We start from the raw sequence: 18,105 nt of genomic DNA on the forward strand, positions 1-18,105 counted from the left end.
CCTGCCTCAAGTATTTGGGCTGCAGGTTGTAAGGACATTTAATTTTATCTACATTTCCTTCTGGAAGTTAGGTTATTGTTAAGAATGCTTTTTTTCCTAATAAATCACTAAGCCATTTGTAAACTGAGGGAGACTCTTCTTGCAGGACTGTGATCTCTATAAATTAACCATTTGTTCTTCCTTCCCCTTCGCTTTAGGGCAGCCAGGAGTGCCTGAGGAATGTCACAGATCCCACCTGGGAGTAGGGGGCTGGTGGGTTGTGGGGTGCCAGCTGATGCTTTGTCCTCGGCTTGCCTCCTGCTCTCCCATCAAGTACACTGATAATAAAATACCTAGAGGTTCTCCACTTAAAATTCTTTTCTCTGTTAAAAGATCTGAAATGGTGTTCTTCTCTGAAAATGTAGATGGGTGTCACCTGGAGGGCTGTCACAGAGCAGAAAGAGTGTCATTTGGCATGGACACAGGAGTCAGAGTGCCAGCAACCACTTAAGGTGGTTGAGCATGTGACAGATGTGAGGGTTTTCTTCCCCCCAAAATCTGAGAGAGGACAAAGGTGGGAGCAGGGCCAGATCCCGTGGGTAGCAGAAGCCTTTTTTACAACTTTGAATTTCAAGTCAGGTGCAAGGGAAGGGGGAGTCCCTGGACAGTTTTCAACAGAGGACCGAGATCTTGAATTATCTTTTCTAGTTCAAAGACTTTATATATGAATACCTGAATGTCTCAGACCATTTCTGAGGAAGTACAGGGCCATTTTGGAGAAATTGGTGCTGTAATTTTATGTCCTTTTATTGCAATTTCCGGGAGCCATTGAGCCATCATCAGTGATCCTGCTTGGTTTGACACTTATTTCCTCCCCTTCCTCCTTGCTTTTTTCTTTAAGAAATTAGAGGCCTACTCTGTGATGAAAACCCAGAGTCCTCATTTTCTTCTCTGCATTATTGTCATTCAAATTATTTAATTTAGTGAATGGGCCTATGATTTGCATCTAGAAGAAAATTGCCATTTATATTTTTAACTCAAACAGTGGGGTGATAAATCAAAAGGAGCTCATTATACCCATTTCCCAGTCAGGTGGGACCCCTGACCCAGCCACACAGCTGGGGAGCTAACTCCCCACCAACTACAGGCACCTTTCCTGCTCAGACACGGACCTTCGCCTGTGGTTATGCCACATTTGCCCTCTGAGCAGAGGTCTAAAATTCATTGATCAACCATGCTATTGTGACATACCAACACCATGAAGGCAATTAGAAAATGGTGTAATAAAAATCTTTCGAGAGTTGAAAGCTAAACCCAACATTTGTAATAGAATCTTCCTCTTCTGATATGGAAGGATGAATCTCACTTCCTAAATATTTTATTGTATACCTACTGTGTGCCAGGCACCATTCTAAGCCCTTTACCTTTGTTATTTAATTCCCACAACAACCCTCTCTTTAGCAGGGACAATTATTACTCCCACGTGATAGTTAATTTTCTGTGTTAATTTGATTGCCCAGAAATTTGGTGTAAACATTATTTCTGGTATTTCTATAAGAGAGTTTCTGGATGATATTAATGTTTGAATTGGTAGACTGAGTAAAATAGATTGCCCTCCCCAACATGGGTGGGTTTCATCCAATCTGTGGAAGGCCTGAATAGAATAAAGTTTGAGTAAGGAAGAACTCTCTTTATTTGCCTATCTCTGAGCTGGGACATCAGTCTTCCCCTGCCTTGGACTCAGACTAGAACTTACACCATTGGCTCTCCTGAGTCTCCAGTTTACTGACTCCAGATCTAGGGACTTTCCAATTTCTGTAATCATGTGAGCCAATTTCTTAGAGTATATCCATCAACCACTGTCTCTTTTTCTCTCTTCCTCTCTCTCCCTCTTTCTCTTTCTCTCTTTGAATAAGATATCTCTCTCTGAGAAAAAAAAATGTCCTATTGGTTTATTTCTCTGGAGAACTCAGACTAACATACCCCATTTCATGGAAGTAGAATCTAAAGCACAGAGCCAAGATTAACATGATTATGGTAAGAGGATCCAAACTGTCTGATTTCAGAGTTCACAGTAGATGGTCCAGCTCACCAGATAGTAAAGAAATACAAATAATAATGAGGGTTTGATTCTTTTGCCTCTCAAATTAGCAAATATGAAAGACAGTGGGGGGGAGGAAGCTATATTGATGAGAGATGGGAAAATGGGTACACCTGTGCAGTGTTGGTGGCACTACCAGCTAGTACAATCTTTCCAGAAGGCAGCTTGAGGATCCCACAGTGCAAAATGTATAGACCCCATCAATAGCTGGCTCCTCAAATATCACCAATGCAACCTGTTGCTAAGATGAAACTGAGCTTATTGCTTTCCGCCATGAAGAGACCACCATCTTGAAACTCTTTGGCAATGTCTCAGAAAGGGAAAGGGAAAACCAGAACTTATTGAGAATGGAAGTTTGGTTTCAGGCTGGTCTTTCTGTGGAGGTTAGGAGGAGGATGACATTTGCTTAGGATTGGGTAAGAATATCCAGAGTTGGTGGAAACAGCAAGGGGAGGATTTTGAGGGGAGGGATTCAAAGAACCTTACGACACGCTCAGTCTATTGATATATATATATATGTATATATATATATATATTTTTTTTTTTTTTAAAGAGTGGATGCGCCTTTGGGAAGTTCCTGTAATGAGCAACCAAACCATTTGCTTGTGCAGGACAGTGAAACCAAGTCAGAGCTCTTGATCAACAGGGCCGAGGTGGGGTTTGTTGTTCATTTAGGTAAAAATTATAATGAAGTTAAAGTAGATTTTTAAAGGTTGATGAAAAATAAAGATGTTTCATGTGGTTAATCTGAATACATCACATGAACTACTGCTTCAAACATCTTCAAAGGATCACCACAGCACCATTAATAGTAAACAACCCAAGTGTCCAATAATAGGCAAACAGGCTCAATAGTGTGTAACACATCAGCAATGGAGTTTGGCCATCTGGCCACTAGGGAAATGATCGTAGAGAAACATACAATCTCTACTAGTATGAACCACCTCCCAGCCTACGTGTCTTTTTTTCATCTTGTAGTTGTCCAGGCTGGCACTGCAGGGAAGCAATCTCCAGGATACCTAGACAGGGGTAGGTTTGCTGTGGATGGGCTTCGTTCCTATAGACTGCTTGGTTTAAATGAAGAGAAATTCCAATTTTCCGGGGTGCAGGTGATCTAAAGCCCTAGTGTTGGCAGGCATGGACTCCAAACCCACACAGCTCCTGGGCAGTGAAAGAGTGCTCCCAGCCCCTCCCTGAGCACCTCCTGAGCAGCCTACCCCACTTCAGGATCGCTGTCTTAGCTCAGTGCCCCCTGTGTCAGGATTATGTTCCTCTCTCCTCTGGAGTTCGTCTTTTGGTTAGTTAACTTCTACTCAGCATTCTTGAAGCTTACATGCTCTTCGCATCTATCTATTCTCTGTCCTAGTACTTACCATACCACAGTATGGTGTCTCCGCTCCTCCATCTCCCATCACTTTGTGAGCGACACGAAAACAGGCTCCGTGCTTTGTTCCACATGTCTAGTCCCTGGCATATAGCAGGCATTCAGTGTATTTTGTTAAATAAAGGGATAGAAAAATATCTCTCATTAAATCATTTGAAGAGTTATCTTTTCCTTTTATGAATAGGTCAAAAGACTATTTCTCAAGTGCATTTTGTGTCTGATTTTTCCTTCACCCAGAGGCTATAAAAAAGGGAAATCCTTCTGATAACACCTTCCCAGCTGATCCCCTATAAAAAAATCATCCAAATGGCCCACCTATCAGGCTTTCCACTCTTAGGTCCCAAGGTAGCAAGGCTTCTTTGTCTAAAGCACAAGGACGGTGTTTGATATAAGGTATGAAAAGATTTTCCCTTAGGTCTGAGATGGGCACAGAGAAGTAGATTTGGGCAGGTGCTCTGGGTCTTCCCTGGTTTCTCTCAGAACCTGGGGTCAGAGAGGAGGCAACAAATCTGGGGGGAAGAAAAGTTTCCTGAAGAATCTACACACCTTTAGAGAGAAAAAAAGCCCTTAAAGAAAGTTGAAGAACTTTGGAGAAACCAGAAAGTGACAAGAAACCTAGAGAGAGAATGGAAGTCTGATTCCCCTTAGGGGGATGATTCAGGGAGGAAGTAGGTGCTTGGATCCCCTGTTTTCCTTGCCCTTGGAGGCAATGATCCCTACCTTTGAATGAACTAGGGGTCCAGGGTCCCAGAGGTAGAACAGAGAGAACGGAACAAGGTGCCAGCACCACTGGGGTACACAACACAGTGAAAGCGGTTTGGAAAACTCAGTCTCGTGAATCTTCCGTTGTTGTGTTTGGGGGTTGAATGCATCCTTGTTCCCTCTTCAGTTTCCTTCTTTGGGGAAAAAGTCTCAAAGGAACAGCAGAATGAGTTGTTGCGACTGAGGCTTATCATATACAAAAGAAAAGGGGAATCAGGGTCCCATTTCCCTCTCCCTGATGGTGTCCGTTAGGAGCTGTGCTTATGGAAGAGGCCTTTCTTCCACGCCTGCCGGGAACTGTAGGGCTGACCATCATTCTTCTGCACCAGCTTTCCCAGCCCCCCTCCTCTCCTCCCTGTCAGAATGGTTTGGTCAGAAGACACTGAGATGTTGCTCTCTTTGTCACACAGCAGAATTTCTGAAGCTCCAAGAAAATCCTAACCCAGCCAATTTTTAGAAACAGCAGAAAGGATGCATGGAGCATCACTGGGCCCAGCCACATAATTTAAATTAGATAACTCTGAGTTTACGATTTTCAAGAAGTAGGCTTTCATCGGCTTTGGTGTCTGCTTCTCCCTGCACATTGGCATTTTGAGAAAGAGTAAGAAATGAGAGGGCCTATTTTAATGAGGAGAGCATCCAACCTTCAGTGAAAGAAAAATCTGACTACAATGGTTTAAATAAATAGGGATTGTTTTTCTCTCAAAAAGGAAGTCTGGAGCTAGGTCCTGCTGGTGTTGAGTCAGAGGTTTGATGATGCCAGGGCCCTGGCCCCGGGATCCTCTTGGCAAGTCCCTCATGGTTGTCACAAGGCTGTTCAGGCCATCTTGTCTTCATTCAAGAAAGGAAGAAGGCGGAAGGAACAAAAAGGTGGTACAATAGTTTCCCCACCCCTTACCTGCAGTTTTGCTTTCGGCATTTCAGTTACCCGTGGTCGACCGCAGCCTGGGAGCAGATGTTTCTCCTTCTGAGGGATTCTATCATCTCTCATCAACACAAGACACAACAGAAGGGTGACGACAGCATAATAAGATATTTTGAGAGAGAGAAAGAGAGGCCACATTCACATAACTTTTATTCCAGTATAGTGTTATAATTGTTCTATTTTAGTATTAGTGATTGTCGTTAATCTCTTATTGTGCCTAATTTATAAAGTAAACTTTGTGATAGGTATGTAGGTAGGGGGGAAAAAAACAACACAGTATATATAAGTTTCGGTATTATCCACAGTTTCAGGAACCCACTGGAGGTCTTGGAACGTATCCCTTGTGGGTAAGGGCGGGGGGTGGACTCCTGTAGTTTTTTACTGGGAAAACAATAACTTTCCAGAAGGCCCTAGCAGACATCGTTGGTTGGAATGATATCACACAGCCATTCCTACATTCAAGGAAGGCTGGGAAAAAGAGACTTTTGCCTTCCAGACTTTGTAGAAGAGCCAGTCAGGAGAAGAGGACGGGGAATGTGCGTTGGCTCCGCCCCCCTGCAGTTTCCCATGGCGGCCCACAGCCCGGGTTTGAGACATTCTCTGTCCCCCTTCTGTTTGCGCTTCCTTGTTCTGCTTGCCAGTTCATGTTAGTCGGCACAAACTAGTTGGCTCAGTGTTTAGACCCTGTAAATACTACCTAAAGGATGTAATGAACCTTTATCAAAATGAGAAAAGCACACAGTTTTAGGGGACAGGGGTGGGCAAAGCAGGCTGGGCAAGTACAAGAAGAAAAGGCTTTGGAGGAGAACGTCCTCAGAGTGCAGTTAGACTTTGAACCCTGTCTGTCTGAAGTACGCTGTTATCACTTCCCAAACAGGGGGAGGGCAGTCCCAGTGGGAACCAGACTCAGAAGCTTCTAGCTTTGGGGCACATTAGGAAAGGCAGTCCCCTGGGGATCCATCAGAGGAGAAATTGGTCTCCTCTTCAAATCAGCTGAACTCAAAACCCTCGGAGGCAAATTGTTCACTCCTTTAGCCTATCATTGTAGGGCCCATTAAAGGATAATGAAAGGACTTGCCAGAGCCCCAGAACATGCTGGAGGTTGTGAGAAGGGCCAGGTAATGTTTAAAGTGAGTGCGGAGAGGCTGACTTCCAATTCGAAAGGCTTTGCAGGAGTGAAGAGAGTGGGCTGAGCGAGCCAGGCATTTTCTCAAACGGGGAGGCGCTCTCTGAACCCATCCATCCACAACTCTGTAACTCATCGCTTTCCCCAGCACCAGTGGCTCCCGCACCCCAGCATCAGAATTGCTCATCGTCATAGCAACCTGGAGAATGGCTTCAAATGAGGTCTCTTAGATCCTGGAGGAGGCAGGTGCGCTCTTCTTTCCTTTCGCTCTCTCTCTTTCCCTCCTTCCTTTCTACCCTTTCCCTTCCTTCCCTCTCTCGCCCTCTCTTTCTCTTTCTTCCTTCTCCAGGAGGCAGGGCCGGGCAGTGGTGGAAGAGTGATAAAAGATAGGGCTGAAATTAGCTGTTGAAGTTGCCACTCCAACAAGAAATGGCACAGGCCTTGAGGCAGAAGATGAACAGATGGTGTGTAACTTGTACTCTCAGCCTCTTGAAGCATCTGCCCTCACACAGATTCTCAGATAATCTCCGAAGGAAAAGGGGATTGGCATTATGGCTACAGGAAATGAGAGAAATGGGATTGCTCTCCTAGGTAGAATTTTGATACATGAACAAGAAAATAAGAGAACGTTTTTCTCTTATTGCTCTCTCTTGTGCTTACTTGTTTTTCAGAAGCAGTCTGGTTTATGTGGAAGGATTCGACAATTCAATAAATTCAGCAAACTTTTATGGAGTGTCTTCTCTTTATTTCTATTTTATCTTTTATATCTCACCTCTTCCAACAGGAATTCCAGGCAGTTTACACTGAAGGACATAAAAGACTAGACTAATAAAATAGAAATCAGGACCAAAAAAAAAAAAAAAAAAGCAAATATTCTAACCACTAGGGTTAACATAGTGGTAGCTGAGGATTAAAATTTAATTTGAGAATCCTAAACACAGAGACAAAAAAAAAATTCATACTCTCATCATCTTTCTCTTAGAGAAAACAATTTTTCCCCTACTAAATTCCAAAAGACAGTTCTCTTGGGGAATTTGGATTTAGTTGACATTGTGTAACATACCCTTCTTCTTCCTCCTCTTCATCATAAATCATCAGTGACATTTATTGAGAGTTATTTACTAAGTGACATTTATTTGTTGACCCTTATTGAATATGCTAGATACTGTTCCAAGCACTTAATTCTTTTTAAAAATCTTATTTGTTTGAGAGAGAGAGAGAGCACGAGTTGGGGTGGGGGGAGGCAGAGGACGAAGGAGAGGGAGAAGTAGACTCCTCGCTGAGCAGGGAGCCTGACACGGAGCTTGATCCCAGGACCCTGGATCATGACCTGAACTGAAGGCAGACACTTAACCGACTGAGCCACCCAGGCACCCCAAGCACTTTAGAAATACTTCTATCTCGTCCTTGATATAATCCTAAGAGGTATGTGCTATTATCATCCTCATTGTCTAGGAGGGAAAACTGAAGCACAGGTGAATCTTTCCATGTAACAGACTTGGTTCCTGGGCTACTGTTCCTGCCAAGGAGACATGTTCATCTGCTGAGCCTGACACTAAAGGTGTCCTTAAGGACCAGGACTGGCTTGTGCCAGGGATCCCTCAGCCCATTCACATGCCCCAGGAGAGCCACGTGCTTTCTTAGGTGGAAGAACAGGGAGCTCTGCCTCAGTCAAGATGCCCTTGACCTTAGCTGATGAAGCTAATATTCTGGTCCCACTGCCAAAGTTGTTCTTATTGTAGAAGGGGATGCAGAAAGTTGATTCTGGCCAAGGTCTAATACGTCCTTTTTGAAGTAAGAACCGAGAAATCAAGGCACTTTTGAGACATATGGTCCCACTTCATGGAAACTTATCATCCCATGATCTGCTCAAACTGACGTCTGAACCTTCTTCAAGCGCTTTCAGTTTCTCTCTAGTGAATCGCCTGCCTCGCTTATAGACTAGGGGGCAATAGATGCTGTCCATTCCAGAAAATCCTCTGACATGAGGACTTGTAGATGTCCGGCTCCAAACATACAAGGCAGCATGATCTGGTGCAGAGAACAACCTCCCAGGATGAGCTCCAGAAGGCGGAGGGGGCTGTTAGCCCTGAGTGGAGAAATCTGCCCCAAATATTTTTGGTCTTGTCAAGATGCCACACAGATACTGTGGCACCACTGAGGGGCTGGAGTGTTCTGAGCAGCTATTCACAGGTTCTTTCTCTCTCTTGTACACAATTAGAGTCGCCTCCATGGGTCTTACTTACAGTTATGTCCTTCAGAGAATTCGGCAGCCTGTCTCTCTAACTCAACTGAAATGGTACTTTCATCTAAGTCAATACCCATCTTTCTTTTGCATTGTCCACGATTTGTGGACTGCCGACTGTCATAGTCCATCACCACTAGTGATGCTTTGCTCTTGGCCTCCAGATTCTCCCTCCTCTGCCCTCCACCCTGCCATGATTTGCATAGGCATATTTGAAATTTTGCACATTCCTCTTCACAATAATCATTACTGTTTCTCAAATGCTTATTATGTAGCAGGCGTGGAACTAAGAGGGTCACATAAATTAATTCATTTAAGCAAGCCTCCACTCTACAGGGTGGGGATGATTATTATCATTTTACACAAGACAAGACTGAGGTTCAGAGAGGTCCCATTACCACCCAGGGTCTCATAACTGGTAAGTGGCAGAACTGGTGTTTTACCCCAGGAGACGGACTCCAAAGCCTGGGTTTGCACCACCCCCTGACCGCCTTCACCTTCCACCATTCATTGCACTACTGTGATGACAGGTTTTCACAAGACGGAGCACGGGGCCTATTTTGCATATACTGCTACGTGTTGCTTACAAACACCAAAAAGGCAGTTTTAAAAATCAATATTTTACTCAGTTTTAATTATGAATATTAGGTTGTATTTACATATGTTGTCTTTTAACTGTTTATGAATGGATAGCTACTCCAGAAAATAAATCTCTTAGGACCCAATGTGGAAAAAATCCTTGTTGAATATTTCGTTAAAAACCATTTTGTGTTGCTGCCAAAGCAACAGGAAATAATTAAATTCCTTTGCATTTTATGATATAATTTACATAAGTCGTCATGCTCTTCCTATCTGTGAACGTCAAGCGTCCTAGTCTGGGCCTCCTAGGGTAACCTGTGTCGGTGTCATTATGATTTCAATGTCGTGAGCCAAGGTTGAGTGGCAACTTTGCAGGTCATGACGCACACAGGAGCCTCTGACTAATTCTTGGAAATGGACAGTGTAGACCGGAACCAGGGAAAGGTTCTGCAGCCCCAAGAGCCTTGAGAAAATGCAAAGCAAGACAGGTTTCCAGGCCAGCTGTCGCTGCTGTCCCCCGGTCACTGACGGCTCTGCAGACTGGCTGGAGCCCCATCACTGTCGCTAGCGCCACCTACGGTGCATTCTGGGGACCTCCAGTGACCTTTTCGTACTCTGTCCCTGACTCCCAAATGTGACCTTGAGTGATCTTATCTTCTATCCATGTCTAGGTTTTTCTATTTCTATAAATGGCTCTCCCACCTCTATTGAGGAATAGGCTTTTGTACTCAGTGAGGGAGGGAGGTCTTCGCATAAAAAACACAGCACTCATATCTGTATTTTTCTTTAGTGTTAGAGATGGCCGAAAATTATGCTTTCTACTCTGTGTTCTAGGGAGTTTGTGGGTGGGTGTGGGGAGTAGGAGTGAGTAAAGGGAACAACCTCCCAATGGCCCAAGGACAGAGAGAATAAAGCGTTTCCTGTTTCCTCCTGCAGTGCGGGCAATCCAGCAAACCCCTCTGTCTGTCTTTGGGCTTTCTGCAGGGGCACCGGGTCAGCCACAAAGGCCTGTATGGTTTTCATGACCTTCATCGACTACACTGAAGTTAGTTATTCTAATCAACACCTCATTGGTATGTAGTGGGAGCTGGGTTTTTTAAGTGTTCTGAAAATTTCGCCAAGCCAGCTGGTGAAGGCTTGGGTGCTGGGGTCATAGGTCACCATAAACACAGAATCTAATAGCAGGATGCTGGGGGGCAGCGGGTGGTGGTTAACTACCTTTATCTACTGGGAGACCCATGCAGCATCCTCGTGGCTCTTAAATCACGTGGAAGAAAATTTTGTGACTTGGGAAGAAGACAATGCAAGCACTCCAAACCTACCGCTTCCTATGAGGAAGGAAATGATTGGGAACTTAGGAGCCACAGGGAAGTGTCAGTCCCAGCCCCATTAACCGTGAAGGTTCCGCAGGAGGAGAAACAATTTCTCTGGCTCCAGACCCAGAAGGAATGGAGAGAACAATGAAGGGAAAGGGATCTAAAGACAATCGTAATAACAGAAGGAAAATTGGGCAAGAGAAGTCCCCTGGGTAATTCATTAAAGAGGGGAATTAATTTCAGGTCAGACTAAGCTGCTTCGGGTCTTCCCTACTGAAATAAGGTGGCTGCTCGGGGCCCCCACCCATTTCTGCATCGAACTCTGGGGAGTACCTCATCCTGAGGTGGTCTCAGAGATCCCAGGCTCTCTGGACTCAGTCCCCCTAGCCATACCTTCTGGGTACAGAGAGGTGCAGGGGCTGAAAAGGTATTCATAGGGACAGGAAGTTTCTGCAGACCCACAGAGGGACCCAAGGGTACCGAGACCTCCACAACACTTGTGGGAGTCTGTTGCCTTCTAATAGTGACCCAGCCTCAGCTCAATTCCTTAATTTTGCTGATGGCTTAGTCAGCAACTTATGGGTCACAGAATCAATCAATCAATCAAACCCACAGAAACCAAACTCCCTAAAACAGCAAGGGAAGCAAGCCAGAGTGAGACTGGGGCAGGTAATTCCTTAGACTGCTTTTCTGTTCTGCACACTGTGAGGACCAGAGACCAACTACCATTTGTAATTGGAGTCTATGAAACCCTTTCTGAGGGGGCCTGGACTCTCAGGCCATTGTGCTGCCCGGAATTTCCTTGACAGTTGAGGAGATTTCTACTTTCTCTTCTCTTTCTCTCGAAGGGTGCCAGGATGGGTCCAGCCTGGGGAGATGAGCCAGAGGAGAGCATTCTAAAGCGGGGGTGCCTTCATCTGAAGATGCAGGAAAAATTCACTTGGTTTAGTTTTTCTTCCCCAGAGAGTAATCCATGATGATTTCTTAGCTCATAGACAAGTTACAATGAGTTTAAATGACTTACAACATATTAAAGGATGTGCGAGGGTGTTTAAACACATCAGTATATCTCAAGGCCACACAGCACATAGCAAAAGCGAGATGTCTAATAAGATACAATTAAGGCAATAGAAAAAGAAGGGCTACTACAGAGCAAATAAAGGAATATTTGAATAATCCGAACCTATGTAAACAAATAAATCATCTTCCATCCTTGGGTGATAATAAAATTAGATAATAAACTGTAGGACTGGAAAATTTCTTTGATTGCACAGGACTAAGGGAGGAAAAAGGCTAGCTTGGTTTTGATCTTCATAAATGTTATTAGTGATGCTTAAAATCACAACTGAAGAACTCTACTACAGGCAATTAGGTAAAACAAGTAAAACCAGGAAGTGGAAAAAAAGGCCTGATACAGAATTTCCCAAAGGCTGTGCATAGCCTTACATACTGTGGGTATCTGAGACCCTAACGTGTCTTGTTGGCATGCTGGGGCAGGCTGTGCAAGATTGGAAAGCGTCGTCAACGGCACTACCCAAAGCAGAGAAACTTCTGACTCCCACTCACCTGATACTAGGTCCAGAATTGATTTCTTCATAGATTGGCTCATTCTACTGATATTCGTGGGCATCGATATTAAGCAGGCTTCACTCTGGGCCTGGGAGACATCAGGGAGAATAAGACAAACAAGGTCTTTACTATCATGAGGCTTAAATTCTGTGGGGGAGTATATTGAAAATAAACAAGTAAGCCCATAAACAGACAAGATAAAACCAGATAGTGATAATTGCTGTGAAGAAATGACAACCAGTGACAGGACAGAGTGTGACTGGAGAGGTAACAGGAGAAGGGTAAGGTAAGGATGAGAGATTGGGGAGGATCTCTCTGGGGAGCCGAGTGGCATTGGAGCAGAGACCTGAATAGTGAGAAAGACACGGTCATACGGAAATCTTGGGGAAAGCCCTTGCAGACGGCAGGAATGACGTGTGCAGAAGTGCTGGGAAGGCCACAAATCTGCTGTGCCTAAGAAACTGAAAGAACCAGCATGTCTGGCGAGGCCCAGGAAGCCTAGGAAAGGTCTGAGATGCAGCGGGTGGGGTGGGGGTGCTAGATCTGGGAGGGCCTTGTCAACAAGAGTAACAAATATGGACCTTAATCTAGGTGCCGGGAACCCGGGGAGAGTAGGGAGGGATGCGTTCTGGCCCACGTTGAAAGTCTAGGTCCCAAACTTACACTGGGTACTTGTGGGAGTCTCCCCAGAGGAAGAAGGAGTTGGGAAAGGGGAAGAGATAATCTTGGACATGGGTCAGGCTGCCACACGGCCACGAGGGCAGGCTGGGAAAAACCTCCAGACTGGTCGGCAAGCTGTGTTTTCCACCTTGTAGATGGGACAGAGGGAAAAGCCGAGCAGAGAGAATAGCAAAAGCAAGCTGACCTCCCCATGCTGGGCACTCCTCTGTGCCACGCGGACACTTTACATATACCCTCCCATTCTACCCTAACAACCACCCTATTCCCATCCCTGTTCCAGAGGAGGAGACTGAGGCACGAGGAGGCGAAATAAGTTGCCCCAAACCCGCAAGTGAGGCAGGTGTGCAGAGCGAAGAGCTCGCACGCGTGTCTCCCTGAATTCCCTGCAGCCACCCCCAGACCTTGGCTTTCCAGCCATCTTGAGATGCTTGCCTTTGTTCTGGGAGACGCCCCTCCTTCCGTTTACCGACTCTCCCCTTTCTGCCAACGCCGCCTTGAGTGGATTTCCGTTATGTGCGACTAAGAGTCCTAGCTACCGCATATTTAAACCCCTAGTTGTGGGGAAAGAGCTAGTGTCTACCTGACAACACAGGCCATTCAGCTGGTGTCTCAGGGAAAAAGGGACGCTCCCATCCCTCCCACAGACAATTATACTGACAACATTGCTAATCACAGACAGCATTTGTGACACACGATGTATCAGGCGCTGTTCTGAGTCCTTCCTGTATATTGACTTATCCAGTCCTCACAAACACCCTAGGAAGTGTGTGGTATTATTCTCTTCCTGTAGGGGAAACAGAGGCACAGAGATAGTTATGAGTTGAATTGTGTCCTACCCCAAAATATTTTGAAGTCCTAACTCCTTCATATGTCAGTGTGTGACCTTACTTGGAAAAAGGGTTGTTGCAGTTATGATGAGGTCTTACCAGAGTAGGGTTGGCCCTCAATCCAATATGACTGCCGTCTCTACAAGAAGAGAGAGAGAGAACACCATATAAAGATGGAGGGAGAGAGTAAAGTGATGACCCACCTACGAGTCAAGGAACACCGAGGATTTTGGATAGCCACCAGAAGTTTAGAGAGAGACGAACAGATTCTTTCTTAGAGCTTCCAGAAGGAACCACGCCCACCAACACCCTGATTTCTGATTTCTAGCCTCCAGAACTGTGAGAGAATAAATTTCTGTTTTAAGCTACCCAGTTGGCAGTACTTTGTTCTGGTAGGCCTCGGCAATGAAATCAGAGAAGTTAAGCCATTTGCCCATGGTTACACAGCTGATGAAGTGGTAGAGTGTAAGCTGGGGTATGCATCTCAGACCTTCTTCTCTGCAGTAACGCCCTCCATAGCAGCGCTGGGTGTTGCAGTGGAAGGGACCCCCTAAGCAGATGGCCAGCTTGAGCCGTTGGAGAATCATGGTGTGCCTTTTTCTGTCCACTCCTCCTCGCTGTGGGGCTAAGGCAGAGAGGGGAAAGAGTTCATGAGTGTGCAGGAAAATCTGGAGGGGTTAACTCAGCTGGAGTGAAGGCGAGCCCACTACACCAACCCTGACAGGGGGTCCCCCAGCATCTCTCTCAAGACCTGCCTGTTCTCGGTGCCATGGGCGCATGTGCGGGAGGGCGGCAGGCACTGGACTTGGAATCCTGCTTGGCCTCCCATCGGCTGGGTGACCTTGGCCTCCCATCGGCTGGGTGACCTTGGCCCAGGTGCCCGACTTCCCCGCACCTCAGTTTCCTCAAGTAGAAAAGGAAGAGAAGTCCGACCCCTCCTCCCCCCAGTGCTGTTGTGGCAAATGTGGCAGTGAAAGTAAGCGTGCCTGGGCCCAGAGCGGGACCTTAGAGATGAGACAATAAGTGGGCGTCCTCTGTTCTGTCTTTCCCAAGCCATGAGGTGCCACAAGTAAAAACCACAGGGCGCCCCTCTTCCCTTCCCTCTCCTTGGCTTTGTCTATGCCGGGCCGAGCCGACTGTGGCTTCTCAAGTTTGGCTCTTAGTATGCGCGGCTCTTCCCCAAGCTTCCAAGTGGGATGATCTACATGAAAAATTAATTGTATATTTTTTTCTCCTTTTTTTTTTTCAAGTGGAGAAATTATTTAGGGCTTTGGGGAAGATGGGGCAGCCATTTGCTATGCAGTGGCTCATCCCCTTAGCCATCTCCCCTGCCATGTTCAGCAAATGATTCTTCTATTCTCTTCCTGGCAGGTGGTCTCGCAGCTACATGTGTTCTGCGCATCCAGCAGGGTGCTCCGGGGAACGCAACGTGGTGATGACTTCTGTTTCTAATTACTGCCGTATCAGGAGGCAAAGGAAAGTAACTTGGCTGGCCTGCTGGGCTGCTGTGGAGCACTGACATTCTTGGTTACTGGGCTCCTGCGGACAGCAGGGCCTGGCCGCCTGACTGGGCACTTGAGTCTGGACTTGCCTTTCCCCAGACAAATCCGGCAGCTCAATGACTGACAGGGAATAGCAATTGATACGCCCTTATTTACTGAACACCTAGTATGCTCCTGGTTTTGGGTCGAGCACTGGGGCTGGGGGAGAGACAAGCAGTCACAGACACAGCTCCATCCTTCGGGGGACTTACCGTATAGCTGGGGACAAGGACAAAAGAAATAAAGAGAAAAAGTTGTTCCATTTGTCCATCCAACAGCATTTAGTCCGACTTGCCTTGTGGAGTTTATAGTCTAGTGGCGCAAAGAGACAGCAATCAAATACCATCCCCAAAACGCAGGAGCGAACCATGGTCAATGCTATGAAAGCAAAGTACGGAGGCTGGTAGGGCATACATGGGGACCCGACATCTCTGGGGTTAGAGGGCTCTTGGATGAACTGCTATGGGATCGAATCAAGGACATGGACAAGCAAGGTTCCTCTAGGAAGTGTTTAAAAAGAATGAACAAGAATTAACAAGCTGTTAGGTGTAGTGGGGAGGAAACTGTTAACTAGGACTTCTAAATTTCTAACTAGAATAGCTGGAAATCAAAGGTGATCTTGTCGGGGCCCTTGGGATGGGGAGGGATTTCTGCAGGGCAAGCAGCACAGAACAGGACACGTGCGGAGGTCGGGGCGGCGTGACTGGAGACGTTGGGCGAGGTGGGTGGGCAGGCGGCCGCTGCCCGGGGTTTGGGGCTGTGAGAGGCGGAGCCTTCCCAGGGAACCCTACGGGCAAGTGAAGACAGGTGTGGGGGGGCAAGTCTCAAGCTGGGGAGCTGCTCTAGCTATGGCTTCTGAGGGGAAGCAGGGGCCTCATGCTAAGGGATGCCCTGACACTGCCCTGCCGTGGGGTCATTAGGCAGCCAGACTCAGAAACTCACTCCAGGTCGTTTCAGTAAAGTGTGTGCGCTTGCGGATGCGCGGGGTGTGGTGTGTATAGGTGTATGTATGTGTGTGGGGGGTGCTATAATCCAGGGCAGGAAATACCTGGACCACCTGAGAGGGGAACTTGGAAGTCATTTAGGGCAGTCTCTCCTTCTGTCTTTCTGGGGACACACGGTCTCTCATCTCTGCCTTTCTCTGTGTACCTGTTCCATGTTCCTGCCTCTGCCGGCCTTTGAGTGCTGCCGTGAGTGACTGACTATTCCCTGCTTTTCTTCGTGGCCGTACTATGGCTTTTTAGTTTAAGAATCCAATATTATCCATCTAATCAGTCATTCACTAAAACTTATTGAATACCTACTGTGTGTCAAGCAGTATTTTTAGGCACTGGGAATACAGCAGATATCAAAGCAAGGCCTCTTATTCCTAGTAGAGAAAACATTAAACAAATAAAGATATAATATTTCAGGTGGCCGAACGCTGTGAAAACAATAAAGCAGAGGGAGGGTCTGGAAAGTGTGTTTGGGGGATGGGGCGGAGTGCCATTTTCATAACTGCTGTCTGGAGAGGCCTCGCTCTGATCCAGCGACATTAGAGCAGAGACTTGAGGAAATGAGTGAGTGATCCATGCAGGTAGCTGAGGTAAGAGTGTTTCCAGCAGAAGGGAAAGATGGGTGAAGACCCTGAGATGGGGCATTGCTCGAGACCTTCGAAGAAAGGCGAGCAGACAAGTGTGGCTTGCGGGGAGGTGCAGGGGGAGCCCCTGTGGAGATGGGCCCCCGCAGGGGAGGAGACCACACTTGGGAGGCCCGGAGTAGAGGAGGGAGCAGTGTGACCTCCACTGTAGCAGGTGCATTGCGGGCACGAGCGGGCGAACACAGACTGTGGGCATGCGAGCAGGCCGAGCACTAGCCGCCAGCAGGCTCAGCCTGATCCGGCTGAGATACCACGGTGATCCGGCCTGGGGCAGAGCCGGGGAGCCGACCAGAGGAGGTCACCATCTGGATAGGTCTGAAGGTTGAAGAGTTGCCAGTGGATCTAACTGATTTTGTTTCTGGATCTTTCAGTTCAGCTTGCTGAGAGAGAGAATCTCATGGGCCCAGAGCAGCCTGTGGATGAACCGACCAGAGAGGGAGAAGGGTAGGGTCAAGTTCAAAGCAATAGCCCTTCCCGCGAGTGAGCGAGGAAGGACTCAGGTGTCCCATGGTTGGCCTGTTTCCTTCACTCATGTCCCGCTCGTGAATGGTGAATGGTGTCCGCAACAGCCTGAGACCGAGACGGAGGTGCTCTCGGTCCAGTCTGCTGTTTCAAAGGCGGGGGCTCAGCGAGAATGAGTAACTTGCCCTTGGCCACACAGCTGGTGGAAGGAAGAGCCTGGATCCCACCTTTTGGATTCCGTCTGCTTCCAAAGCCTGCGCCGTCACCCCAGAGTCAGGCCGCCTCCGGGGTGGGGAGAGAACAGCGGAGGGAGGAGACGGGGCCGCGCCGGCGCAGGTGCAGGTCTCGGAGGCCCCCAGAGGAGCGTCTGGAAGCGGGAAAGCGCTTAACGGTGCCCGCGCCGCGGAGAAGCCGCCAGGGTGAGCCGGGAGGCGCGGCCTCCGCGCTGGCCTCCGCGCTGGCCTGAGGCCCCGGCTGCTGGCTCGGCGGCGCTGCCCGGAGAGCCGGGAGCCCGAGCCAGGTCAGTGGCCCAGGGGGGGCTGCAGGCCGGCAGAGCGGGGGCCGCGGCTGGGAGGACGGCGCCCCCTGCTGGCGGGGCTCCCGGGGGCCCTTACCGCCTCCCGGCCTCCCTTCAGCTCTGGCGGGGCCTTGTGAAACTGCCCCCTAGGAGTTTCCGTCGGTTTCCTGTTCCAGGTTCAGTGCGGACGGATCTCTGCGCTGCTGCTGCAGGTCCTGTTCCCTCTGGCCCAGGCTGACAAAGCAGCCCCTTGTCTGGGGCCTTGCCAGCTCAGTGATGGGGGGGGGAGGGAGGGAGGGAAGGAGAGTGGAAAGGATGGGAGGGAGGGAGAGAGGGAGGGACGACGGAGGGACGGAGAAAGGATAGAGAGGGAGAGAGGGAGGGAGGAAAGAGAGGGAAGGAGGGAGTGAAAGAGAAAGGGAGGGAGGCAGGGAAAGAGGGAAGAAGAGAGG

General features: G+C 47.8%; 1 protein-coding gene and 2 long non-coding RNA genes across 4 annotated transcripts in view; 2 read left to right on the forward strand and 1 right to left on the reverse strand.

Moving 5' to 3' along the window:
- LOC141373261 (uncharacterized) overlaps positions 1–15,303 on the forward strand; it is a 48,266-nt gene extending 32,963 nt beyond the window's left edge. Inside the window, exon 5 of the long non-coding RNA XR_012379032.1 lies at positions 14,866–15,303. This is a non-coding gene — a long non-coding RNA (uncharacterized lncRNA). The remainder of the gene's footprint in view (positions 1–14,865) is intronic.
- LOC141373259 (uncharacterized) lies at positions 10,794–17,317 on the reverse strand. Of its 2 annotated transcripts, XM_073895378.1 has the most exons (7): positions 16,926–17,317; positions 16,340–16,404; positions 15,248–15,347; positions 13,985–14,119; positions 13,594–13,633; positions 11,984–12,074; positions 10,794–11,328 (listed from the first exon to the last, which is right to left on the reverse strand). In XM_073895378.1, the coding sequence occupies exons 3-7, from the start codon at positions 15,304–15,306 to the stop codon at positions 11,192–11,194; spliced, it is 462 nt and encodes a 153-aa protein (XP_073751479.1). In that variant the 5' UTR covers positions 15,307–15,347; positions 16,340–16,404; positions 16,926–17,317; the 3' UTR covers positions 10,794–11,191. The 2 variants fall into 2 exon arrangements, with proteins under 2 accessions (XP_073751479.1, XP_073751478.1); XM_073895377.1 differs by lacking the exons at positions 16,340–16,404; positions 16,926–17,317 and having other exon boundaries at positions 15,248–15,447.
- Positions 17,318–17,548: 231 nt separating this feature from the next.
- The window catches only part of LOC141373260 (uncharacterized), a 17,538-nt gene continuing 16,981 nt past the window's right edge, over positions 17,549–18,105 (forward strand). Inside the window, exon 1 of the long non-coding RNA XR_012379030.1 lies at positions 17,549–17,656. This is a non-coding gene — a long non-coding RNA (uncharacterized lncRNA). The remainder of the gene's footprint in view (positions 17,657–18,105) is intronic.

Source organism: Callorhinus ursinus, unplaced genomic scaffold, assembly GCF_003265705.2.
Source record: "Callorhinus ursinus isolate GAN/ISIS: 27379988/994484 unplaced genomic scaffold, GSC_fseal_2.0 scaffold8, whole genome shotgun sequence".
In the NCBI taxonomy this organism is placed as follows: Eukaryota; Metazoa; Chordata; class Mammalia; order Carnivora; family Otariidae; genus Callorhinus; species Callorhinus ursinus.